The sequence below is a fragment of the Podarcis erhardii genome, assembly GCF_964252035.2.
Source record: "Podarcis erhardii genome assembly, chromosome: 5".
NCBI classification, from domain to species: domain Eukaryota; kingdom Metazoa; phylum Chordata; class Lepidosauria; order Squamata; family Lacertidae; genus Podarcis; species Podarcis erhardii.
This window is the reverse complement of record NC_138509.1, coordinates 100880750-100907464: the sequence shown is the minus strand read 5'-3', so window position 1 is coordinate 100907464 and position 26715 is coordinate 100880750. Positions and strand designations below refer to the sequence as shown.

The 26715-nt window shown below is 49.2% G+C and overlaps 1 protein-coding gene across 1 annotated transcript in view; it reads left to right on the top strand.

Annotated features, from left to right (window-relative positions):
• MB21D2 (Mab-21 domain containing 2) overlaps positions 1–9423 on the top strand; it is a 60466-nt gene extending 51043 nt beyond the window's left edge. Inside the window, exon 2 of the mRNA XM_081862566.1 lies at positions 7412–9423. Within this exon, the coding sequence (XP_081718692.1) occupies positions 7412–8676 (1265 nt within the window). The 3' untranslated portion in view covers positions 8677–9423. The remainder of the gene's footprint in view (positions 1–7411) is intronic.
• Positions 9424–26715: the final 17292 nt, after the last annotated feature.

Here is a 26715-nt window from a genome sequence, read left to right as displayed (position 1 = left end):
AATGTTCAGGGATGCAGGAGAGGATATATTGTCTGATTATAGCCTTTCCAACTTGTGTTAACAAGTTCACAATTTAGCAGAGAAACATTCCCCCTTTTAAACTCACAGCGGATGCGTTTGTTCAGCTAAAGCCTCTATAATAACTGTTCTGGTATTTTCCCCTTATTCCCTCATAAAAGATAAGACGTGACACAGTCTTCTATAGAAATATAAAAAGGTTTACTCACACACCATTCTGTTCACAATCGGATCCCAGAAGGCAGACTTGTCTTAGAAAAGTAGCATACACCTGGAAACTATCTCATAAGGACACCGTCCCTTTGTCCTTTCTTGGCTGGAGCCAAGAGAGCATCTTTGGCTAAGCAGATGTTGCTTCTTGAATGTCAAAGAGAGAGATGGCTGCCCTGCCCTATGCTTTTGTTGTTACCTGCACAGGTGAGGCCACGCCCACCTCTAGTCACATGCAGAGGAAGTCTGTCCCAGCCCAGAAGGAAACAGGAAGTTGACCTGCTGGCTGGACAAACATTCCTCCTCATGTGTAAACATGTTCACTCTAGGAATGTTGTACTTGACTGCTCTTGTGTTTCACATCCCACGGGTTTTTGGATACAGAAAGCTTTGTTTCCCCACCCCACCCCCTCTTGCAATGAGGGGGGCGTTCAAATATGCCATACTTCAATCTATGGCCTGAAGTAGTGTCGTCCACCAAAAACAAACCCTCCTGGCTTGGTTCTGCTGCATGTCTAAAGAGCCTAGTGTAGAATTTTAGGGTTGGAGAGGGACCTCTTGGGGCCATCTAGTCCAACCTCCTGCAGTGCAGGAATCTCAGCAAAAGACTCCCTGGCAGACGGTCGTACAACCTCTGCTTAAAGGAAGGAGAGTCCACCACATCCCGGTTTAACTGTGGAACAGCTCTAACCGCCAGAAAGTTCTTCCTGATGTTGCACCAAAATCTCCTTTCTTTGCAACTTGAAGCCCTTGGTTTGAGTCCTACCCTCTAGAGCAGGAGAAAACAAGCTTGTTCTCTCTTCCTTGTGACAGCCCATTAGATATTTGAAGATGGCTCTCCTAGCCTCTTAGTCTCCTCTTTTCCAGGGTAAACATACCCAGCTCCTTCAACCGTTCCTCATAAAGCACCAGGCCACAAGAGAAATTTTCTGCTTGCTTTAAACTGGTCCCTGGCGTGGTTGCAAAGTATAGCGCAGCTTTCTGACCTCCAGTGCCAAGGGGAAGATCTGCTCCTAACTCTTCCTCTTTTCCTTCGGATGCAAAAGTTGCTGTCGGCTTTTTGTCCTAAAATAACAAGGTGTCTTGGCTTGGCTTTGCATTGAGCATTCTGCTTAATGGCGCTTAATAAAGATTTTATATATATATAAAAAGGTAGACCTTGAACAGCATTTGCTATTTTAGGGAAAAAATCATTGCAAAATTGCTGACTCCCCCTGAATGGAAGAATTTGGTGGGAACAGGAGGGGTGTGTGTGTGTGTGTGTGTGTGTTTGGGACGGGGTTTGAGGGCTGGGAGAAGGTTGCTGGCAGGATTTCCCCCCCTCTGAACCACGTGTTAGAGCTCCTTTTGTTGCATCTTGAAAATCTCCGGCAGGGAGCAGAGCGTCACATTCGTTGGGCATGTGATTTTAAAAATAGTTTCCCAAAAATAACTTCAAACCATCCCATAGGGCTCTTTTTTTCAGAGGCATGTTTATTTAACAGCACTTAAAAAAACCCAAAAAAACCAAGCCAGCAATGTAAGAACCTCGAAAGGAGTTCTTTCTGCCTGCTTTCCCCTTTTCTCCTACACTGCTCTTGCGTGAGAAATTTCGGGATGCCTTTCTCCTCCCCTTCCAAATTCTGCTTTTCCACAGCAGACTTCTGGTTTAGGTTTTTTTTAACCCAGAAGGCTGACATTCCAGAGAAACCAACAGCCTCTCCCCCCCCCCCCCGTATTAATTTATTTGCAATATTTATAGTCTCTTCTTCATTGAGTGTTTTCAGTCCCCAGAGCAGGGAACAAAGTCATAAAAATAAACAGAGGAAAGCAACATACGGAAAGTTCTGTTGTCATTTTTTCTTGATTTTATGGTTTTGCAAACTGCTTTGAGGTTTTTTCTTTGTTACAGTCTAGCAATGTATACATTTAAAGAAATAAAATAAATAAACTACGATGCCACGTAGACAGGACCAAGAAACGACCAAATGATTCTCTTACAAGATGCACAAGCAAAATTACAGCAACATCAATTAATATTTCCAATTTAATTTTAAACTGCAGTTGTCTGGCTCGCGGCTTAACACTTCCAAAATGCAGCTGGCTGTGAATTGCGGTCCGTGTCCTTGAGCCATTTGTATTGGGATGGTTTGTCTGTGCATTGATACTGTCAGAGACTCAAGAGAGGGAGCACAGGGAAGGGAGGAGATGGAGAGCGAGGGGGAGCAATCCGAGGGCAGCGTAGGAGAAGATGACAGTAGCCCGAGAGATTCCATGAGCCTCTCCAGCGAATCGGAAGATTCACAGAAGGGGGCGCCGGTGGCCAGGGCAAGGGGGGCCCCAAGGGGGACACCCCAGAAGCAAGGGGCCAGCGGGGACTCCCAGAGCAGCAGTTGGAAATCAGGACCAGCTTCCCCACCAGAGCGTAGTGGGGGGGAGGAGTCCCAGGTATCAGGGCCAGCGTATTCACCACCAGTGAGAGAAGATGAGTCAGGGTTGACCACGCCTCCATCGGAGAGCGAGGGAACGGTCAACAGGAAGGTTGCCGGCTGGGCGCGCGCGCCAAGTTCAAATGTACAGGCGAGCGGCACAGCAGGTAGCCCGGATAGGGAACCAGGTCCTAAAGCCCGCCGGAAGGAGGGGCAAGAATCAGGGGGGTCAGCGTCAGAAGAGTCCAGAAAGGGGGAAACCCCAGCGGGCAGGAGGGCCCAGAGGAGGAAGGAGCTAAGGAAGAGGTGGAGCAAGGCTAGAGTCTTGAACTGGTGTCAGGGGGGAGGAGACTCAGACGGAGCTTCGCCGGTCTAGGGTTTAAGACGTAGAGTTGCACGCTGCGGCTTTGAAATGGAAACCGAACTTCAATAAAGACTTTTTGTACATAACGACAGCCTGGCGTTGGTCCTCTGTGAGCTGGGACCGAGGGGCGGCTCTGACAGATACGCTTTCAAGATGGGGGGGGGAGGGAGAGAGGAGAGTCCTTTTGAGGAGAATACACTAATCTTTCTTTCCAGTTTGAGATGGGTTAGGCCAGGGGTGCCCAAACTTTTTTCAAAGAGGGCCAGATTTGATGAAGTGCATGCATGAGGGCCAACCAAGAGTTGACCTATTTTTAAGATTAAAGTTGTTGACCTTTTTTTACGATTTTACCCAAAGTTGTTTAGCAAAGAATTTAATTGTTGAGCTGTTTGAGGGCGGGTGGCGCTGTGGGTTAAACCACAGAGCCTAGGGCTTGTGGATCGGAAGGTTGGCAGTTCGAATCCCTGTTTCCGTGCGTTGCTCTGGTTCGCCAGAAGCGGCTCAGTCCTGCTGGCCACATGACCCGGAAGCTGTACGCCTGCTCTCTCGGCCAAAATAGCGAGATGAGCGCCACAACCCCAGAGTTGGCCACAACTGGACCTAATGGTCAGGGATCCCTTTACCTTTAAAGGGTATTTAGGACACAGGTGGCACTGTGGTCTAAACCACAGAGCCTAGGGCTTGCCGATCAGAAGGTCGGTGGTTCGAATCCTCGCAATGGGGTGAGCTCCTGTTGCTCGGTCCCTGCTCCTGCCAACCTAGCAGTTCAAAAGAACGTCAAAGTGCAAGTAGATAAATAGGTACCACTCCGGCGGGAAGGTAAACGGCATTTCCGTGCACTGCTCTGGTTCGCCAGAAGCGGCTCAGTCCTGCTGGCCACATGACCTGGAATCTGTACACCGGCTTCCTCGGCCAGTAAAGCGAGATGAGCGCCACAACCCCAGAGTCGTCCGCAACTGGACCTAATGGTCAGGGGTCCCTTTACCTTTTACCCCAGGAAATAAACTGCCACAGGGGCTGGATTAAACCGAACAGCGGGTCGCATTAGGCCCCCAAAACGGACTTTGGACATGCCTGGGTTAGGCAGAAGAGGGGGAACGCACTGGAATAGACCCACCCCTCCATCTAAGTAACCTGGGGAGGCTTTGATTATACCTCACCTATCAAGAGGGACTAGAAACTTGATCTGTCGCCTGACAACCCACACCTTTGTGCAGGGCTCTTCACGTACACATAGTCTCAAAAGGCAAAAGTGCACTGAATGTGCCCTCATCTAGGTGCAAGGCTGATTCTCCTGAGCACCAGATTTCAGTAGTCATTTCTGAGTTACTCTGGAGGAGGCAAAAAACAGCTTACCTAGAATCATAGAACTACAGGGTCAGAAGGGAGAGATTTCTTCTCCCACCTCCTTCCTGCAGATGCTGCTGCTGGCGGCATTTGAACCCAGGACTTTTCTGCCCACCAATCTGGTGCTCTGTGCTCTGGTTAAAAACCAGCAGAAGTTGTCCGAGAGGACAAAAGGGAGGGGGCAAGGTCGTGCCGCCCTGTAAGGCAATCTCCTGCAGAAAATAGTTTAGGTCAATGGGTTGGAGAGAGAGCAGGTTTTAAATACAACTGACATGTGGCCTTGGCCTCTGGAGTCGGGTGCCTGCGATCGATCGCGGAGCTCCGAGCCTGAAACCGCCCTGGTTTCGAAGATTTAATTCCCTGCAAATTGAAAAAAGCAGGGAGGGGAAGCGTCCCAGATGATCAAAGCGCCAGCTCTGCGGGTGGATTTCTTGACAAGCTTTTCAGTCTCTCCACTTTTGATTCTCTGAGCGCATGAATGCTGTTCCGACACCCAGCCTGGGAGGGAGGAGGGTGGCGGCGGTGGCAGTGCCTTATGAAGCGTGCACAGCTGAGTTATCCTAACAGGGGCCTGTTAGTCCTCTGTGAACATCAGGAGAGCCTGCTGGATCAGGCCTGTCGCCCATCGAGTCCATAATCCTGAGGTTCAACTGAGATTCAGAAGCATCTCTGCCTCTGACAGTGGAGGGAGAGCAGAGCCATTATTCAGGATCTTAAGGTCCACAAATAACCATAGTTTAGAGGTCCCAGGCCCTATGGAAGTCAGACTATCCTCCGCCAGGGCCAGGGCCTTCTCAGTGGTGGCTCCGACCTGGTAGAATGCTCTGTCCCATGAGACCAGGGCCCTGCAGGATTTAACCTCCTTCCGTTGGGCCTGTAAGACAGAGCTATTCCGCCTGGCCTTTAATTTGAATTCAGCCTGATTTTTTATTCCCCTTCCTTCCCTTCCCCTCCCCTTTTTATGAAGATTCCCCGCCCTGGGATCCCACAGCCAATTCTCCCCTGGCCTCCTCGGTGGCCCAAGTAGGACCGATTCAGCCAGCTAGCCCTGGGGATCATCTAATTGATTTTTGATTTTTATATTTTATTGTTATTCATGTTTTTATACTGTATTTTATGCTGCTTTTATAATTAAGTGTTTTAGAATGTTTTAAATTTGTTGTTAGCCACCCTGAGCCCGGTTTTTGAACCGGGAAGGGCGGGGTATAAATAAAATTAATATCATCATCATCATCATCATCATCATCATCATCATCATCATCACCACCTTGGCAGCCTCCTCCTCCTCCTCCTCCATGAATTTTTCTAATCCTCTTTTAAAGCGATCTAGGTTGGCAGCCACCACTGCGTCCTGCAGCAGGGAGTTCCAGAGTTTAACTAGGCGCTGTGTGAAGAAACAGGCAGTGATGTCCACCTTCTTGGATGGCTTTAAAAGAGGATGCGAAAATATCATAGAGGAGAGAAAGGTTCCTAACTCTCAGGACTGGGTTCTCACTCCCCTGTCAGAGGCAGCAAATTCTTCCAAATGCCACCTGGTAGAAACCGCACAAGGCGAGGATGTTGCTCTTGAGTTTGAATCCTGGCTGTGGGTTTCCCATAATGGGCATCTTGTTGGCCGCTGTGAGGAGAGGGTGTGTTCCGGTCTTCTCATTTGGACTTTCCTGGGGGGTACATGGGGCCAGAGTGCCTCCGGGATAGAGAGACAGATTGATCCAATAGATCTGATACCACCTGAACTAATGCCATGACCCCCCCCCCAAGCATGCAGTCCAGACCAGCGCCCATCTCTACGGCCTGATTTGACCAGCAGGCCAGAAGTTCCCCAACGCTGCCAGTTATTTATTTGTTGTAGAACATTTACACACCGCTGTATAAAAACGGTTTACCAAAAAGGAGAGAACGATAAAATTATCCAGCTGACCGTGATAATTTAAGACATACTAAAGCTGCAATTCCTGCATTACAGGGGATGGACTACAATTCTGTGAATCTGTAAATAGTTTAAAAATACAGGCGACTGGAACTTGAAGCTCATATTCCCTTTAATAATGGTGACCTAGTTCTGATGACCACAGCAAGGAACTTGGCGGGATCGTAGAATTGGAATTTGCCATGAAAAAAACAGAGGCATTAAAACCACCCGACTTCCCCAACTGTAGAGAAAGCAGTGGTGAGAGAAGACAAGATCTAATATCCCTATAAAGGTTGCAGCAGACCCAGATTGTACAATTCCTGTAACTCTTTGTGCTTAACGCTTAGATTGCTACCATTTCCCACTGAGATGGGATTAGGTGAAGATGTTGCCCCTTCATGGTGGATGACAAAGGGAAAAATTGGGTCCAGCAACCTTTGAGCAGCAGACATTCCCACCCCATGTGGAGGAATGTGCCTTTAGGCAGACACCCTCTCCAGCATAAGGGTTAACTCTCTCTCTTTTAAATTCATTCTCATTTAGACTTGAAACACACACAACACGATTAATATTGACTCCCCTTCTTCCCTTTCCATGGTGCATTTTATTACTTTCTTTCCCATTACATATTTTAATTCTCCCTACAAGCGTGAGCTCTTGAAAGGCATAAGGTCTTTCCGCTGCCATCTTTTTTTTTTTTAAAAAAATAATTTTTATTGATTTTAACTTATAAATTATAAAATGTACCACAAGACTTATCACTTATACAATCTTTTTAGACTTCCATCAGCACCTCTGATGATCCACCATTTTAATCACTTCTTGTGCATTTCTTAACTTTATATTGCCTTTACATCTCTTAACAAATTGTCCTTCCCCTTCTCCATTTTTGCAATACTTCCAATAATACTCCTCACAAAACTTCTTGCAAATCTACAAACGTCATCTGATCTTCACAAATACTTTTCAAATAGTCCGTAAATTTACTCCAGTCTTCGTGAATTTCTGGCCCCGCTGGTTTCGAATCCTTCCTGTTAGTTTATCTAGTTCTGCATAGTCCATTAACTTTCTGCTGCCATCTTATAGCAAACCAGCGAGGCTGAGGACGCCCTGCTCTCCTCTTTCTGAATTTCTTCTCCTTCCTCTTTGCAGGCATGGTGCAGAAACTTGACCAAAAGCTCCCGGTTGCCAATGAGTACTTGCTCCTCTCTGGGGGAGTCCGGGAAGGCGTGGTGGACCTGGACCTGGACGACCTGAACATCTACGCCCGCGGCACCGACTACGACATGGACTTCACCCTCCTGGTGCCGGCGCTGAAGCTCCACGACCGCAACCAGCCCGTCACCCTGGACATGCGCCACTCGGCCCTCTGCCACTCGTGGCTGAGCCTGCGGCTCTTTGACGAGGGCACCATCAGCAAGTGGAAGGACTGCTGCACCATCGTGGACCACATCAACGGGGCCACCAACTACTTCTTCTCCCCCACCAAGGTGGCCGACTGGTTCCACGACTCCATCAGCGTGGTCCTGTCTGAGATCCAGAAGAAGCCCCAGAGAGGGATGCCCAGGGTGGAGAAGGTGGAGAAAAACGGAACCATCATCTCCATCATCCTGGGGGTGGGCAGCAGCCGCATGCTCTACGACATTGTCCCCGTCGTGTCCTTCAAAGGTTGGCCGGCCGTGGCTCAGAGCTGGCTGATGGAGAACCACTTCTGGGACGGGAAGATCACCGAGGAGGAGGTCATCAGCGGGTTTTACCTGGTGCCCGCCTGCTCCTACAAAGGGCGGAAGGACAACGAGTGGAGGCTGTCTTTTGCCCGCAGCGAGGTCCAGCTGAAAAAGTGCATCTCCGGCAGCCTCATGCAGGCCTACCAGGCGTGCAAAGCCATCATCATCAAGCTGCTCTCTCGCCCCAAGGCCATCAGCCCCTACCACTTGCGCAGCATGATGCTCTGGGCTTGCGACCGGCTGCCCGCCAGCTACCTGGCGCAAGAGGACTACGCCGCGCACTTCCTCCTGGGCCTCATTGACGACCTGCAGCACTGCCTGGTGAACAAGATGTGCCCCAACTACTTCATCCCCCAGTGCAACATGCTGGAGCACCTCTCCGAGGAGACGGCCATGCTCCACGCCCGCAAGCTCTCCTCCGTGCGCTCGGACCCGGCCGAGCACCTCCGGACTGCCATCGAGCACGTCAAGGCGGCCAACCGGCTGACGCTGGAGCTCCAGCGGAGGGGCAGCACCACCAACATCCCCTCCCCGCAGTCGGATGGCGGAGACCCCAGCCAGCCGGATGACCGGCTGGCCAAAAAGCTCCAGCAGCTGGTCACTGAGAACCCGGGCAAGTCCATCTCCGTCTTCATCAATCCGGACGATGTCACGCGGCCGCACTTCCGGATCGATGACAAGTTCTTCTGAAGGACGGCTTCTCTCCCCACCCCAGTTTCAGACTTGAGCCTCGGCTCACCGCCACCCCAAGACCCTCTCCTTCCCACTCCCCTTTTTGGAATCTTTTTTTAAAAAAACATATCCAGCTTAGATTGGATTTGCGGAGGACAAAATACAGACTTCTTCCTGGTTCTGCAGGATGGGGCAGTTTCTCACTGTTTCGTTTGCTGCTACTTCCCCCCTTTCCGGCCTATGTGTCGCTTTTGAGGAATACCTGAAGCCACACTTCCTGGGTTTCCCCCTCTTCCTCCTTTTTTTGGCAACCTTCCTTTCCGTGTTGATCTTCTGTTGCTTTTTGTTCCCGGAGCTCCCTCCCTTAGCTCCGAGGTCATGAGTACAAGGAGTTCCAGAAGGGGATTTTTTTGGGTGGGTGGGTGGGGGTGTTGTGGCTTCCTTTCCATTGCTGGGGGGGTGTCCCATTTTCATTTGCTTCATTTCCTCTTTTGCTCCCCCAGAAGGACCGAGGCGGCTTTGCAAACAGTGACGAAACGTCCCAAAACGATGGGGTGTTGCTTCCCACACACAGCCCCCCCCAAGTCACTTCTTCTTGAATGTAATAGCTCAGATTTGGACTTCTCGTGGCATAAGGAAAGGTGCCTCGGCCCACTTTCCACGCGGGGGAAAGGAAAACGGTTCTGGAATGTTAGTTTTTAGTGCGTGTAATTATTCAAAGCCTTATTTAAATGCTATTAAAGAACGTACCATTATAAATGTTAATTTGCACTAATGACATCATCTGCCGGCTTCTGGCTTCTTCTAAGGATTTTGCATCTGGGGTGGGGGGGTCCCCTCTTCCTGGTGCTCAGTCCCTGCTGCTTTCCTGGATCCACTGAGAGATTCTCCCGGCTGGCAGATGACCCCGTGGCCAGGATAGAAGGGCTTTGCAAGGGAGCCCATGGATAAAGTCGCCTCCTCGCTTAGCTTCTCCTAAGCCCCCTTTTGGTTTCTTGCATCCTTGAGAGGCAGCTGTACCAACAGCTCCTGCTCTGCAGCCTCACCAATCTGGCTGCAGAGAATCCATGGGGGGGGGGTCTCCCTGCTGGCGGAAGAGAGGGGGCCTGGGGTGCTTTGACGCAGGAGACCCAGCTCTGTGGGAGAGCCAAAGGGACTGAGTTCAGCTCCCAGCAGCATCTCTGGGGAGGGGTGGGAGAAGCTCTCTGGGGCGCAGCTGCCGTCCGTGCCCACAATGCAGAGCCATGGCTTCCAGTGTCAGCCAGCCCTTCGGAAGCAGGAGGACTAGAACCTTGCGTTGCTTTAAGGCAAACGGCTGTAGCTGCAGGCATTTGATCTGCCTGAAGAAGGCCTGGACTTCAGCCCTCACTGGGGTCTCAGAGAGAAGCCTGAAACCCTTGGAGAAGCTGCTGTCAGCCAGTGTAAACAATATTGAGCTAGATAGACACACACACACCCAGGCCTGGCTGGGATAGGGCAGCAGGCAGAGAGACAGGTATCAATGGCCACTAGCCAGGCTGTCTCTGCTCTGCTTCCACAGCTAGAGGCAGCCATGCTTCTGAATCCCAGTTTCTGGAAACCACAGAAGGGGAGAGTATTGATCTCGTATTCGAATTCTGCTTGGGGGTCTCCCATCAAAGCACCTGGTTGGCCACTGTGAGAACAGGAGGCTGGACTGGATGGGCCATTGGGAACCTCTCATGCCATTATTATTATTATTATTATTATTATTGCATTTAAATCCTCCCTTCCTCCTCAAAGAGCCCAGGACGGCAGATAATACATTTTTTTTTTTTAAAGGCAGTTCCCTGTGCGTTGCACCTTCTGGAGCGGGCAGTGGTGTAGTCTAGCCTTGAGGTTGCAGATTAAAAAGATGGGGAGGAGGACCACGGAGGTACCAAAGGCCACGACAGCCCCCCCCCTTTTCATTTATAGTGTTGATCGGCACACATTTTCAAGGAAACACCCTCGTAAACTGAGCTCAGGCAAGGAGGGCTCCGTCCCAGAAGGACCACAAGAAATGGCAGGACGAAGTCTGCAGCCCCAACAGAGAGCAGAGCCCTTTTTTCAGCCTGGCTGGGGGGGGGGGCTATCTTCAGGGGCCTGTTTTGTGGTTGACATGGCTGCCTGCTTGAGGTTCCCTGCTCTCATTTCATCCTGGCTCGTTGAGGGGCAGAGATGGCGTCCAGTGTCCCTCCCTAGAGGGGGCTCCCTGTTGCTCAGTGGGGGGAGACCATGCACCAACACCCCCACTTAAAGGCATAGCTGTCAACTTACAGATTTGAAAATAGGGGAACATCAGCCTCGAAAATAAGGGATCAGCAGCCAAAATAAGGGATTTTCCCGGCACAGGTATGTTCAACTTCTGAGCCCCTCCGAGCCAAAGGCAGAAAGCCCAGCCAGCAGCCAAACGAAGCCTCAAGCGGTGGTTCCCACAGCGCAGCAACCCGGCAAAGGGGATGCAGCAAGGAAAACCACCGTCACCTCTCCGCTGGGAAGCGCTGAGCAAAGGCGAGTCCCCAGACAACGCGGCCGATTTGATTGGCACAAGGCAGGCAAGCTCCACCCCCCAGTCGTTCTTAGGTTCCTTATTGGGTGAGCAACGCAGCCAAGCAACACAATTGGAGCCTCCCTCCTTCCTGGCTGCTTCCTTTGAAACTCGGGAAATTTAAGGGACATCATCAATAAGGGACAGCAGCGGGACACGGAGCTGGGATAAGGGACTTTCCCGCCAAATAAGGGACGGTTGACAGCTATGCTTAAAGGAAATCCCATGATGGGGAGCAGCGGAGACCATTCTGGTCCCAAGAGGCTGGAGATCTGCTGCCCATCAGAGCAGGCTGGCCTTTCACCTGGCCATGTGCCCCCTCCCCGCTGCTTTTGGACAGCCGCTCTCATCAGCCAGCCTGGCCACGTGGAGCTGAGGCTGATGGGAGTTGTAGTCCGCAGCAGCAGCAGCAGCAGCCACTAACTGGCAATGGCTGGTGAAGACCCTTCCTTTCTGGGCTGCGTCTTTTAGATTGTGAGCCTGCGGGCAGGGGCTGTTTTTCTAAACGCTATTTTGTAAGCCTCTCTGGGAGCCTTTTTGGCTGAAGAACAGGGTCAAAATGACTTTAAATAAATTGGTTCGTAAATGAAAAGGCAGCTTTTTCTGTTCTTTGGAAAGACAAAGGGATTCACCCGCTTGATCTCCATCGTACGTGAAAGGTAGGTCACTATCCCTTCTCTCCCCCCCCCCTTTGCAAATAGGAAGGCTCAGGGAAGACTGCAGTGGTCCTCGCTGTGCAGAGATTCGAACTCTGCTCTCTGAAATCCCTAATTGTACTATGCAAACTCCCCTCCTTATTTCCCCCCACACCTCTCTGCATTCTCCAGCACACACAAGTCTGCCTCGAAACATTTTTCCTTACTACCCACCCATTCCATGCTTGCACCTTTGCCTCAGAAGAGTCAGCACCCTTTCTTAGCCATTGAACTGTAGAGCTGGAAGAGACCCAAGGGGTCATATAATCTAATCCATTGCAAGGCAGGAATCTCAGGGCAGAGGACCATGATAATCGGAAGGGACTCAGGGCATCATCCAAACTGACACCCCCCCAAATAAAAACACACCTCACAACAATATGGCTCTGCTGTCTGGGGGGGGTGTGTGTGTGTGTGCGTGTAGTCCAAAACAGTTGCAAGAGCGCCAGGGTTGCAAAGACTACTTTTTGGGGAATGCGATGAATAGCCTCATTTGCATTGCGATGCTATTGGTTTTTTTTGAAAGCTTCTCTCCCCCCCCCCCCAAGAAATCTGAGATCTCCAGCCTCCCTCGTCGGGGCCCTTCCATCCCACATTCTCTCCCAGAGAATGCTCATTAATCTCTTTAAAAATAGAAAAGGGGGTGGGAGGTTTGTTGGAAGTGCAAAGTCTTCTCCTTGGCTCCCACCTCTGAGGCATCTGCGCGCACCTGGAGGTCAAACGGGGACATGGAAGAACATGGCCTCAGAAGGTCAGAGAGATCAAAGGAGAGGAAACACACACACACACCCCACCGCCGCAAGGGCCTGTGGGAACAAGACTTGCTCTCCGGCCTTTTCAGCCGAGCCCCTGCTGTTGGGCCACGAACAAAACCTCTCCAAAAAAAGGTGCTCAGATCAACCCCAGCAGAACAGTTTTAACAAAGGGCTGAGCCACAGGGAGTGTGACAGCGGCAGGTCAGGCTTTGGTCGCTGTTGCTGAGCGTGCTGAAAAAGCCTGGGCAGGTGATGTTCTGTTCTCGCTGGCCAAGGTGTGCTATATATAAACTCCCATCTCCCTAAAATCTAAAGCACGAGGCCCTGGCCCAGAGCAGCTGGGAAAGCAGAAACTCACTTCTCTGCTCCCCTTCTCTAGCTCTCCCTGTTTCTCCCCCTGCACTGCTTTATTCCTTTTTCTCTCTCCCTCCCTCCCATCCATTTAAAAAGCAAAACTTTGACAGTGACTGGTTTTGCAACTATGGAAGAAGCAACTTGCAGGTCAATTCTGTGTCCTGGGCAGCTGTCTATCAGCTCCATCTGATACGCAGGATGAGACCTTCCCTGCCCGTGGACTGTCTCGCTAGAGTGGTGCATGCTCTAGTTATCTCCTGCTTGGACTACTGCAATGCGCTCTACGTGGGGCTGCCTTTGAAGGTGACCCGGAAACTACAACTGATCCAGAATGCGGCAGCTAGACTGGTGACTGAGAGTGGCTGCCGAGACGACATAACACCGGTCTTGAAAGACCTACATTGGCTCCCAGTACGTTTCCAAGCACAATTTGAAGTGTTGGTGCTGACCTTTCAAGCCCTAAATGACCTCGGTCCTGTATACCTGAAGGAGCGTCTCCACCCCCATTGTTCAGCCCAGACGCTGAGGTCCAGCTCCGAGGGCCTTCTGGCGGTTCCCTCCCTGCAAGAAGTGAAGTTACAGGGAACCAGACAGAGGGCCTTCTTGGTGGTGGCGCCCGCCCTGTGGAACGCCCTCCCATCAGATGTCAAGGAAATACAGTGGTACCTCGGGTTACATACGCTTCAGGTTACAGACTCTGCTAACCCAGAAATAGTGCTTCAGGTTAAGAACTTTGCTTCAGGATGAGAACAGAAATCACGCAGCGGCAGCAGGAGGCCCCATTAGCTAAAGTGGTGCTTCAGCTTAAGAACAGTTTCAGGTTAAGAACAGACCTCCAGAACGAATTAAGTACTTAACCTGAGGTACCACTGTAAACAACTATCTGACTTTTAGAAGATCTGAAGGCAGCCCTGTTTAGGGAAGTTTTTAATGTTTGATGTTTTATTTGTTTTTAATCTGTTTGGGAGCCACCCAGAGTGGCTGGGGAAACCCAACCGGATGGGTGGGGTATTAATATTAATAATATTAATAATAATAATTTTTTTTTTTTATACCCCACCCATCTGGCAGCCTCCAACAAAATATTGAAATACAGTGGTCCGTTAAACATTTAAAACTTCCCTAAACAGGGCTGCATTTATATGTCTTCTAAAAGTCTGGTACTTGTTTTTCTCTTTGACATCTGGTGGGAGGGCGTTCCACGGGGGGGGGGGGGGAGCTTCCAACTATAATTCTAGGATTCCACGATCTGCCTTGGCAGCAGCTGTCTCCCTCCCTCGGTGCAAGCCCAGGGCGAGGCGGCCACGATGTCTCCCCGTCTTCAGAGAAAGCCATTGCACCACGCTGGGCTGAATCCCCCTGAGCACCGGCAGTTTGCAAGCCCCTGGGCCCCTGCAGCTGTTCTGGCGCCAGCCCCTTCCTGCCATATGGAAGCACTGGCTGGGAAGGGGAGGCTGGTGGCAGAAGTCCGCCCGCGCCTGCACCACGCGGAGCTAATCGGGAGTAAAACGCCGCTGCTGAGAGGGACTCGGTAAACGTCCTGTCGCCTCTCGTTAAAGTCATGGGATGCAACTTCCTTGCCTCGCTGCCTCTCGCCTGGCGGCTTCCAGGGCGTGTGACTTGGCAGAAAGGAGATTGAGGCAGAAGGGGGCTCCCACGGAATTCTAGAGGGGGAAGAGTCTTCTAGTCCAATGCAGGAATCACAGGAAAAGAATACCTGATGGCTGACCACCCAACCCAATCTCCCCTGTGAAGGAGATTTCCTTTGTTGTTGTTGTTGTTTAGTTGTTTAATAGTGTCCGCCTCTTTGTGCCCCCCTGGACCAGAGCACGCCAGGCCCTCCTGTCTTCCACTGCCTCCCGCAGTTTGGTCAAACTCATGCTGGTAGCTTCAAGAACACTGTCCCACCATATCTCGTCCTCTGTCGCCCCCTTCTCCTTGTGCCCTCCATCTTTCCCAACATCATGGTCTTTTCCAGGGAGTCTTCTCTTCTCATGAGGTGGCCAAAGTCTTGGAGCCTCAGCTTCAGGATCTGTCCTTCCAGTGAACACTCAGGGCTGATTTCCTTCAGAGTGGATAGGTTTGATCTAATAATAATAATAATAATAATAATAATAATAATAATAATAATAATAATAATTTATTATTTGTACCCCGCCCATCTGGCTGGGTTTCCCCAGCCACTCTGGGTGGCTTCCAACAAAGATGAAAGATACACTAAAATGTCACATATTAAAAATTTCCCTGAACAGGGCTGCCTTCAGATGTCTTCTGAATGTCAGGTAGATGTTTATCGCTTTGACATCTGACGGGAGGGCGTTCCACAGGGCGGGCACCACTACCGAGAAGGCCCTCTGCCTGGTTCCCTGTAACTTGGCCTCTTGCAGTGAGGGAACCGTCCGAAGGCCCTCGGAGCTGGACCTCAGTGTCCAGGCAGAACGATGGGGGAGGAGACGCTCCTTCAGGTATACAGGACCGAGGCCGTTTAGGGCTTTCAAGGTCAGCACCAACACTTTGAATTGTGCTCGGAAACGTACTGGGAGCCAATGTAGGTCTTTCAAGACCGGTGTTATATTGCAGTCCATGGGACTCTCCAGAGTCTCCTCCAGCACCAGAATTCAAAAGCATCCATTCTTCGGCAATCAGCCTTCTTTATGGTCCAGCTCTCACTTCCATACATTTCCTTAGGAGGTCCTAGAATTGTAGAGTGTGAAGGAAACCGTGAGGGTCATGCAGGCCGACCTCACGCTATGCAGGAAGCAGAGCTAAAGAACCCATTGCAGGTGGCCATGCAACCGCTTGAATCACAGAACTGTGGTGTTGGAAGAGGGTCATCCACACAGCTGCCTCTCATGTGGAATGCCCTCCCATCAGATGTCAAGGCAAGAAGCAACTGTCTGACTTCTGAAGGCAGCCCTGTTTAGGGAAGTTTTTAATGTTTTATCATTACTTCCTGAAAGAAGACGGTTGTGTCATAATTGTTTTTAAGAGGGAGCTAAAGGGTATTTAGGGACACGGGTGGCGCTGTGGGTTAAACCACAGAGCTGAGGACTTGCCGATCAGAAGGTCGGCGGTTCGAATCCCCGCAACGGGGTGAGCTCCCGTTGCTTGGTCCCTGCTCCTGCCAACCTAGCAGTTCGAAAGCACGTCAAAGTGCAAGTAGATAAATAGGTACCGCTCCAGCAGGAAGGTAAACAACATTTCTGTGCACTGCTCTGGTTCACCAGAAGTGGCTTAGTCATGCTGGCCACACGACCCGGAAGCTGTACGCCAGCTCCCTCGGCCAGTAAAGCGAGATGAGCACCGCAACCCCAGAGTCGGCCACGACTGGACCTAATGGTCAGGGGTCCCTTTACCTTTACCTTTTTAATAGGATTTATAGACCATTTGATTATTTTTTTAAAAAAAACCCTCAAAGGAGTTTACAAATAGAAGAAAACAATAGAATTCTCAGTAAAAACTGTGAAAGCCATCCTTTGCAAAAGAATTCCAAAGATAAAATCAGGAATAAAGTAAAAGCAGATTAAGATTTGAACCAACTTTCAAAGTTCCTGGGTAGGCTTGTCTAATGTTTTTTAGCCCCAACAAAAAATGCAGCCACGGCACCTGCCTGGTGTCAAGGGGCAGGGAGTTCCACAGGGCAGGTGTTGCTGCACCAAAAGATTAAGTTATCCCCCCCCCTTTTTTGAGGATATAAGTTTGTGTGTGTGTGTATACACACACACACACACACACACACACACACACACACTCTCTCTCTCACACACACATATATACACACACACTTTATTCCAAAACCGAAAAAGAATTACAAAGATCAAATTCAAAATCCATATTCGTTTTGTAACATAAGCCTATTACATAGTTGTCTATATTAAAATATACCTAATTGCTATAGACTTCCCTTTGCTATATATAAATGCAAGTCAATTAGAAATAGTATATTATACACCCATGTGTGATCTCAATATTTGTTTTTTTACTTCTTCCGTCTTGTTGTGTTGTTGTAGTTTAATAATTATTCAATAGATTCTTTTATTATTTCCTTGCTCACCCCTGCACGTTTTACATGAAAAAAGATGGTTCCGGAACTGGAATATTAATAGATAATGTGCAAAAAGATCGAGTTCTTATAAAAAGTGGAAGGGATGTTTTGTGGCACCTGTGCCAGCATCTCCTCAGCATTGGTGTCCCTCCTCCCATGTAAAGGGGGGCTGAAAGAGAACGGCGACCTTGCAAGTTGGTTGGCAAGGGCAGCACAATTAACGGATTTTAAGGAGCTGGTGGAGTCCCTGACCCTCAGTCCGCCTGGGGGACTCCTGCACCACCAGCACATCCATGGAGATGGCAGGAGGGAGTCACACAAATGTCCCCCACTCCAGGGCTTGACACAGCAAAGTTTCTTGGCAGGTAGGGGTGTGTGTGTGTGTGTGTGTGTGTGTGTGTGTGTGTGTGTTCTCTTCTTGGATGAGCCCCTCACTAGTTGGTTGCTGTTGTTTTTCGTAAATAATTTTTATTAAGTTTCACATTTTTATCATGTTGTTGTTTAGTCGTTTAGTCGTGTCCGCCTCTTTGTGACCCCCTGGACCAGAGCACGCCAGGCACTCCTGTCTTCCACTGCCTCCTGCAGTTGGGTCAAACCCAGGTTGGTAGCTTCGAGAACACTGTCCAAACATCTCATCATCCGTCATCCCCTTCTCCTTGTGCCCTCCATCTTTCCCAACATCAGGGTCTTTTCCAGGGAGTCTTCTCTTCTCATGAGGTGGCCAAAGTATTGTAGCCTCAGCTTCAGGATCTGTCCTTCCAGTGAGCACTCAGGGCTGATTTCCTTCAGAATGGATAGGTTTGATCTTATTGCAGCCCATGGGACTCTCAAGAGTCTCCTCCAGCACCACAATTCAAAAGCATCAATTCTTCGGCGATCAGCCTTCTTTATGGTCCATCTCTCACTTCCATACATCACTACTGGGAAAACCAGAGCTTTTACTATACGGACCTTTGTTGGCAAGGTGATGTCTCTGCTTTTTAAGATGCTGTCTAGGTTTGCCATCGCCTTTCTCCCAAGAAGCAGGCGTCTTTTAATTTCGTGGCTGCTGTCACCATCTGCAGTGATCATGGAGCCCAAGAAAGTAAAATCTCTCACTGCCTTCATTTCTTCCCTTTCTATTTGCCAGGAGGTGATGGGACCAGTGGCCATGATCTTCGTTTTTTTGATGTTGAGCTTCAGACCATATTTTGCACTCTCCTCTTTCACCCTCATTAAAAGGTTCTTTAATTCCTCCTCACTTTTTATCATAATAACATCAAATAACAAAATATACAATTTCCCCTCCCCCCCGACTTCCCTCAACTTCCTCTTCTGGTTTTTTAACACACAATTTCCCCCTGTATTTTTTTGTTTGTTAAATATTAATATTAAATTCCTTAACTGTTACTATCCTCTTATCATTCTAACACTAGGTTGTATTTTCTATATTTATTTTGTCCATTGTAAGTGTTTACTCAAAACCTGCTAGTGAGTCCATTTCTTTACATTGTTTCTGTAAATACAACGCACAGTACAGTGGTACCTCGGGATGCGAACGCGATCCGTTCTGGAGCCCCATTCGCATCCTGAATAGAATGTAAGACGCGACAGCACATCTGCGTCTGCACGGGTTGCATTTTGCCGCTTCCACGCATGCGTGTGACATCATTTTGAGCGTCTGCACATGCGTGAGCGGCGAAACCTGGAAGCAACGCACTCAGTTACTTCCAGGTTGCTGCGGAGCACAACCTGAAAGTGCTCAACCTGAAGCACATTCAACCCGAGGTATGACTGTACAGTGGTACCTCAGGTTAAGTACTTAATTTGTTCCTTAGGTCCGTACTTAACCTGAAACTGTACTTACCCTGAAGCAAAACTTTAGCTAATGGGGCCTCTTGCTGCTGCCGCGCTGCTGGAGCATGATTTCTGTTCTTATCCTGAAGCAAAGTTCTTAACCTGAAGCACTATTGCTGGGTTAGTGGAGTCTGTAGCCTGAAGCGTATGTAACCTGAGGTACCACTGTATATGGTTCCCCATCTTTTTAAAAGTCTCTAATTTCTTAGTCTTTCAGTTAGCTTTGCCATTTCAGCATATCCCACCAGTTTTTCTTGCCATTGTTCTTTAGTTGGTAACATCACTAGTTAACCATATTCACCTTCCTTGAGGGTCTCTTCCAACTTTAAGATTCTACAATTCCACGATTCATGTATTTTTATTTTTTGGTGTGTATGTGTGTTTAGTGCTGCTTTGGCCCAGCAGAGGGAGCTGAATCCAGCCGCTGAAACAAGTTCGCTGTGTGCAGTCTTCCACAACACACACACCCTGCTGGGGAAGACTGCGCCACTATTGTACGTGTGTGTGTTATTGATTGATTGCATGAATACCCCCCTCCCCCCCCCAGTGAATGTGCGGTGGTGTCAATGCTTTTATCCATCTCACCATTTAATCCCCACAACCCTGTGCAGGAGGCCCTGAGGCAACCCTGACCTCATCCACCCACCCACTCAGTGCTTGGTCCTTCCACACTGAGCAAAACCAGGCAAAGCACCCAGGAGCTGGAGGAGGAGGAGGAGGGGAGAGGGCTGTGGGACGAAGGCCAGGGAGACCCAGGAGCAAATCCCACCCAGCCACGGAGCACACTGACCTTGGGCTGCTTGCTATCTCCCAGACTGACCTACTTTATGGGGTTGTTGTGCGGTTAAAAGCAGGGCGGAGCCATGAATATTGCCCCGCGCTCCTTGGAGAATTGAAATCAAATAACTGAAAGGTGAGTTTGTCAAGTGAAGGTGGGCAGGTGCCCATCAAAATACCCTCCACAAAAGATATAGGTCATAACATTATGATGGAAGATTGGGAAAGGTTATGGAAAATTGATTAAAAATTTACAGCTTGTTTTTTGCTGAAAGAAAATTACATGAAGATGATGTATAGATGGTGTGTGACACCAGTGCTGTTAGGAAAAATGTACAGAACTAGCTCCAATTTGTGTTGGAAGTGTAAGAAAAAGGAGGGGACATTTTATCATATGTGGTGGGATTGTAATGAAATTAAGAAATTTTGGGAAATGATATACAATGAATTGAAGAAAATGTTCCATCTAACCTTTGTTTAAAAACCTGAAGCATTTTTGTTAGGGATTGTAGGAAAAGACCTGCCAAAAAAGTTGAAAAACATCTTCATGTATGCGGCAACAGTGGTGAGAGTCTTAATAGCACAAGGATGGAAGAATGAGGAAACTCCGACTAAAGAAGCATGGCAAGAGAAACTGATGGATTATGCAGAATCGGCAAAACTGACACATAAACTACGGGACAAGGATAACTGTGACTTTAAAGAGGAATGGGAACCTTTTACAAAGTATCTAAAGATGCAACTAAGTGAATTGGACTCCTTGGCAGGCTTTGAATAAACACTCACAAACTTTTTATTGATAATAATCAGTTAGATAAATTAAGGACTTACACAATTCTGTGACATGCAGAGAATAGCATTTATTGAGAAACCAGAGACTGGAACTGAGGGAAGTTGGGGGAGGAGGGGGGTTGTTTTATGGGAGGGAGGGGGGAAATGGGGGGATATGTTTTAAGATAATATGTTTTGTTGAATTACCTAATAATTTTTTAAAAACAACAACAAAAAACTCTCCACAAGAATTCATTTTGGAGCAAGCCAATCAGGCAAGCCTTCGAATCAGGCATTTGGTGGAGGTGAGCCTTAAGGTCTTCTGCCAAACCTGGGAACTCTCTCTATGCTTGCCTGGACACACCCCTCCCAACCAATATGCTTAGGAGAGTGTCCAAGTGTGTGCTAATGGCCTCTGCTTGATTATTTTTTTAAAAAATTTTTGCAAGCTTGTCTCTAGTGTTGGGGGAAATTCCCTTTGGGGGTTGAAGTACAGAGACCCACACCAAACTCCCAATCAGTCAGACTTTCTTCAGGATTGCATCACTGGAGAGAGTCCAGAGTGAGAGCGGTTCCATTAGCACACACCCGGTACAGTCATACCTCGGGTTGAAAGCGCTTCGGGTTGAGTGCGTTCAAGTTGCACTCTGCGGCAACCTGGAAGTAACGGAGCGCGTTACTTGCGGGTTTCGTCGCTTGCGCATGCGCAGATGCTCAAAATGACGTCACGCGCATGCTCAGAAGCGGCGAAAAGCGATGTGTGCGTGTGCAGATGTGCGGTCGCTAGTTATGTTTGCTTCTAGATGTGAATGGGGCTCCGGAATGGATCCCGTTCGTATCCAGAGGTAGCACTGTATAAGAAAAATATGTCATCTTGGCTATGTATTTTTTGGCTAACCAGCTTTTGTCACCACAGCACTTCACAATCTCCCAGGCAACCACAGCCCTTGAAAACACTTACCCAACCCAGTTGTTTTTGATGTACATGCAGAGCCCTCCTTGTTCCTTATCTAGAGTTGCTCTAGCAGTCAGCATTAAAAAGGTAAAGGGACCCCTGACCATTAGGTCCAGTCGTGGATGACTTTGCGGTGCTCATCTCGCTTTACAGGCCGAGGAAGCTGGCGTTTGTCTGCTTCCGCAGACAGTTTTTCCAGATCATGTGGCCAGCATGACTAAGCCACTTCTGGCAAACCAGAGCAGCGTACGGAAATGCCGTTTACCTTCCCGCTGGAGTGGTACCTATTTATCTACTTGCACTTTGACGTGCTTTCGAACTGCTAGATTGGCAGGAGCAGAGACCGAGCAACGGGAGCTCACCCCGTCACGGGGGGTTTGGACCACCGACCTCCTCCTCCTCCTCCTTCTTCTTTAAATATTTTTTATTGGTTTTTCAGTATATGCATCCTCTAACAACATTTCTCTAACAGTTTTCCATATTTTCCTACCCCATCCCCTTGACTTCCGTCATACTCCCATTTTGTTTTATTTCCATATTGTTCACCCTGCATATTGTTTCCCCAAAATTTTCCCAATACATATAATCTTATTTTTAAAATTATTATTATATACAATTGTGAACCGCCCACCTTCTGATCGGCAAGCTCCGTGGTTTAGATGACAGTGCCACCTGCGCTGTTAGTATTAGGCTCCTCCTAAACTGGTGCTTACCAGTTTTGTGGTCAGGCTGTACTGCTGCAGAGAGACACTCACCTTGCTGATAATGGGTTTTTGCAGAATTTCTACCCCACTCGCCCCCCCCCCCAAAGCCTGTTTCCATGGCACACAAGGACCCTCTCCAAACTCAGTGGGCCTCCCTCCCTCCCACCCAAGCGAGTACGTTTGGATTGAGGCCCCTGCTCAGATCCACCAAGTGCCCTTCAGGCGACATGGGAATAATGCTTCCTCTCTCCTGCTTTGCATCCTCTGGCTGGCTGCAAGGCATTGACGGATGGCCGGTGGGGCAATGCTACATATCATTACCCAGTTTGTACATTTCCATTCCCGTCTCTTTGTCCAGCTCACCCTTGTGGGCTTCGGAGATAAGCCCCAGACATCTCCATTGTTCAAAATGCGAGCTGGGCCTGGATCTTTTCTTTGAAGGACACACACACACACACACACACACACATGGGCAGTGTTGCAAGAGAGGTTGCCAGCACTGAAAACTTGAGCTATTGGTAGCCTCCAGCCGGGAGGACCCAGGGGCCAGGAGGGGGGCAACCTGATCGTACCCTGCAGCGCAGATTTGCTCAAGGAGAACAACTCACCTTTGCTTCTGAGTGAATTTGGGAGGGGGGAATCAAGGGGGAAAGCGGGGAGGGTGGAAAACTACAACCAAAGTCCTTTTTATGACTCACTTTTGGAACAGAGCAGGAGGGAGCAGAGCGGAGGGGGGCTCCCTCCCTCTTTAAATCCCAGGCAGGTCAGCTCCTCCTCTCTGCAAGGTGCATGCCGTGCCACAGACTCCCAGTGAAGGGATCCTGAGAACCTGGAGGCCCAGGAGTAGATCCTGCTCTGCCCTGGAGCCTCCCACCACCAAGCTGCTCCAAAATATGACTTTTTTCTCCTCCCTAAGTTAAGTGGGGGGGACTCTAGATCAAGGTGGGGTCTCATCACACCTTTGCAAGAAGGAGATCTTCCTAATTTCTAGCTGGACTTATGAAGGCATTTCTGGGCATTGGCTGACTGGTTCTTCTAGTCCAATATTGCCTACTCTGACTTCTGACTTTATTGATTCCTGCATTTCGGGGGGGTTGGACTAGATGACCCTCAGGGTCCCTTCCAACTATACAATTCTATGGTTCTGTGATTTATATCCAAGGAGCTCAAGGCAGTATATATACATAGGTAAAGGTAAAGGTACCTCTGACCGTTAGGTCCAGTCGTGGACAACTTTGGGGTTGCGGCGCTCATCTCGTTCTATAGGCCGAGGGAGCCAGCGTTTGTCCGCAGACAGCTTCTGGGTCATGTGGCCAGCATGACTAAGCCGCTTTTGGCGAACCAGAGCAGCACATGGAAATGCCGTTTACCTTCCCGCCGGAGCAGTACCTATTTATCTACTTGCACTGGTGTGCTTTCGAACGGCTAGGTTCGCAGGAGCAGGGACAGAGCAATGGGAGCTCACCCCGTCGCGGGGATTCAAACCGCCGACCTTCTGATCGGCAAGTCCTAGGCTCCGTGGTTTAGACCACAGCGTCATCCGCATCCCTATATACATACAAAACCTAAAAAGAGACAGGACATCAGAACTTACATGAAAACCTCTGCTAATAAACTGGTCACCTAACATTCTAACATTCTCCACCTGGCGCAGAATAGGAAAGCTCTGGGCTCACCTGAGCTCTGATTTTTCTCTCTCTCATTTCAAACTGTGCACAAATGGTCCACTGTTTGTGATTCACTGACCCCCACATATCCCACCCCACCCCCCCAGCCTGGGAACAGCACCTCTGAAGAGGAGGACCAGTTTAGCCATTTTCCCAAATGGTAGAAGCATTTGAGATGGGGTGCTCCTGTGCGCAGACAAAGGCAAGAGGTGCATTCAGAGGAGGGCGACCAAGATGATCCAAAGTCTGGAAACTAAGCCTGATGAGGAATGGTTGAAGAAGCTGGGCATGTTGAGCCTGGAAAGGAGGAGACTGACAGGGGACATGATCGCCATCTTCAAATATCTGAAGGGCTGTCCCATGGAGGAGGGAGCAAGCTGGTTTTCTCCTGCCCCAGAGGGCAGACCCAATGTATTCAAGCTGCAAAAAAGGAGATTCCAACCAAACCTTAGGAAGAACATTCTGATGGCAAGAGCTGTTTGACAGTGGAGCGGATTCCCTCTGAAGTTGGTGGACATGCCTTTGAGGTTTTAGAAAAGAGGTTGGATGGCCATCTGCCAAGGATTCTTGAGATGCGACCTCAGCATTGCAGGGGGGTTGGACTAGATTCCCTTTGGGTGTCCCTTCCAACCTGACAATTCTGAGCAATCTCTGATGAATGCTCAGGGCTTGCTTGCATTCCTCCTCACATGTTGACTTTCCCTTATGTGCCCAGACTCGGTGCCAGAGTCAAATCCTGTGTTGCGTGGCTCGTTAATGTGGGTTTATCCAGATAAAACATGGCATCTGGTTATTCATCTTGCTGATAATCCTCACCCTGGCCCAGTAATTTAATCAGCGCAGGGATTGGAGAGGCTGGGATTAGGCAGCAATAATGGACCACTGCCCCCTTGTACATCTGGCGCCTTGGGAAGGGGGGCTTCCAGAAGCAGCTTCTTTCTGGCCCTGTGGAGTGAGGTGCCAAGAGGGGAGGAGACTGCCAGGGGCTGACCCTCATCTCTGAGCTTCTCTACATTGGAAAAGCACCAGTTTCTTCTGCGATTTGAGCAAGTGAGGGGTTCTGGGCATCATATCTCCCGCTTGGACTACTGCCATGCACTCTACGTGGGGCTACCTTTGAAGGTGACCCGGAAACTGCAATTAATCCAGAATGCGGCAGCTAGACTGGTGACTGGGAGTGGCCGCCGGGACCACATAACACCTGTCTTGAAAGACCGACATTGGCTCCCAGTACATTTCTGAGCACAATTCAAAGTGTTGGTGCTGACCTTGAAAGCCCTAAACGGCCTCAGTCCACTATACCTGAAGGAGCGTCTCCACCCCCATCGTTCTGCCCGGACACTGAGGTCCAGCACCAAGGGCCTTCTGGTGGTTCCCTCATTGCAAGAAGTAAGGTTACAGGGAACCAGACAGAGGGCCTTCTCGGTAGTGGCGCCCACCCTGTGGAACGCCCTCCCTTCAGATGTGAAGGAAATAAGCAGCTATCTTCTTTTTAAAAGACATCTGAAGGCAGCCCTGCTTAGGGAAGTTTTTGATATGTAATGCTGTATTGTTTTTTACATTTGATTGGGAGCCACCCAGAGTGGCTGGGGAAACTCAGCCAGATGGGTGGGGCATAAATAATAAATTATTATTATTATTATTATTATTATTATTATTATTATTATAGGACTGCAGAATGCTTTCCTTCTGAAAATGTTTACCTGCAAATGCTTTGCCTCTCATCTTCTCTTTCGAATGTAACAAAAGCCTGCAGGATCAGGCCAACGACCCATCTGGCCCAGCATCCTCTTGTCACAGTGGCCAACCACACGCCTGCAGGAAATTGGCAAGCAGGGTTTGAATACGAGAGCAGCACTTCTCCTGTGGTTTCCAGAAACTGGCACTCAGAAGTATTCCTGCCTCCAACTGCGCAGGCAGGGCACGGACATCCTGGCTAGTAGCCATAGATATCTTTCTCCTCCATGAATTTGCCCATTGGCTCCTTTAGAGCCATCTAGGTTCATCATCATCATCGTAATAATAATAAATTTAATTTATACCCTGCCCACCCCAGCCAAGACCGGGCTCAGGGCGGCTAACACCCGATATAAAAGCAAATTGATTGAAATACAACTTAAAAACAAGATTAAAATACAACATTAAAAGATTAAAATACAGCCTCATTTCAATGGAAACTCAAATCAAAAACTTTTTGGGGGTCTTCACCAAGGCTAACTTTCCAGACTGGTCCTACATGGGCCAGAAAAAAGCCAGGGAAGTCCCCAAAAAGGAGTTCCATCACAAGAGGAGAAAGGAAAAGGAATAGGGGGAGGGAATCAAATTGATTCCAAGCTGAAGGCCAGGCGGAACAACTCTGTCTTACAGGCCCTGCGGAAAGAAATCAGATCTTTCATAGAATTGTAGGTTGGTATCTACTACTCTTCTCAGCTCCACAATGACTCTATGGGGCTAGTGGGGGCCATTCCATTTTATCAGTAGGCAGCTGGAGTATAGGAGAGCCTATCTGATAGAGTCTCTGCCTCCCATGTAGGTGGCCAAAGGCCCATCTCCCCTCCAACATTTCGCAAGCAGAAGTGAGTAGGGACAAGCTTACCAGCAGTACCCCAATTTGTATGCCAAGCATCGCTGCCCATCAATCTCCCCTCTCCTGGTCAAGCTCCCATTTCCTGTGCTTGTGCCCCAGCTGTGGAGCTTCATTTCATGGCAGCTTCAGCCCGCTTTCATTAAAAATATGTATTTATTTCACCCATTTAAGGTGTGATTGTTCAGGTGAGTTTTCTACCCACTAGTCACAACAGAGGGTGGTCAATTCGAGCGATGAGGGCACTGCCCCACCAACCTCCACATCTTCCCTCCAGCATGCTGCAAAATGCACCACGAAGCCCCCACCTCCATGGCTATCTGCATGCGTGGCTGTTCTTGGTTCTTTTAACTGGGAATGCTTACT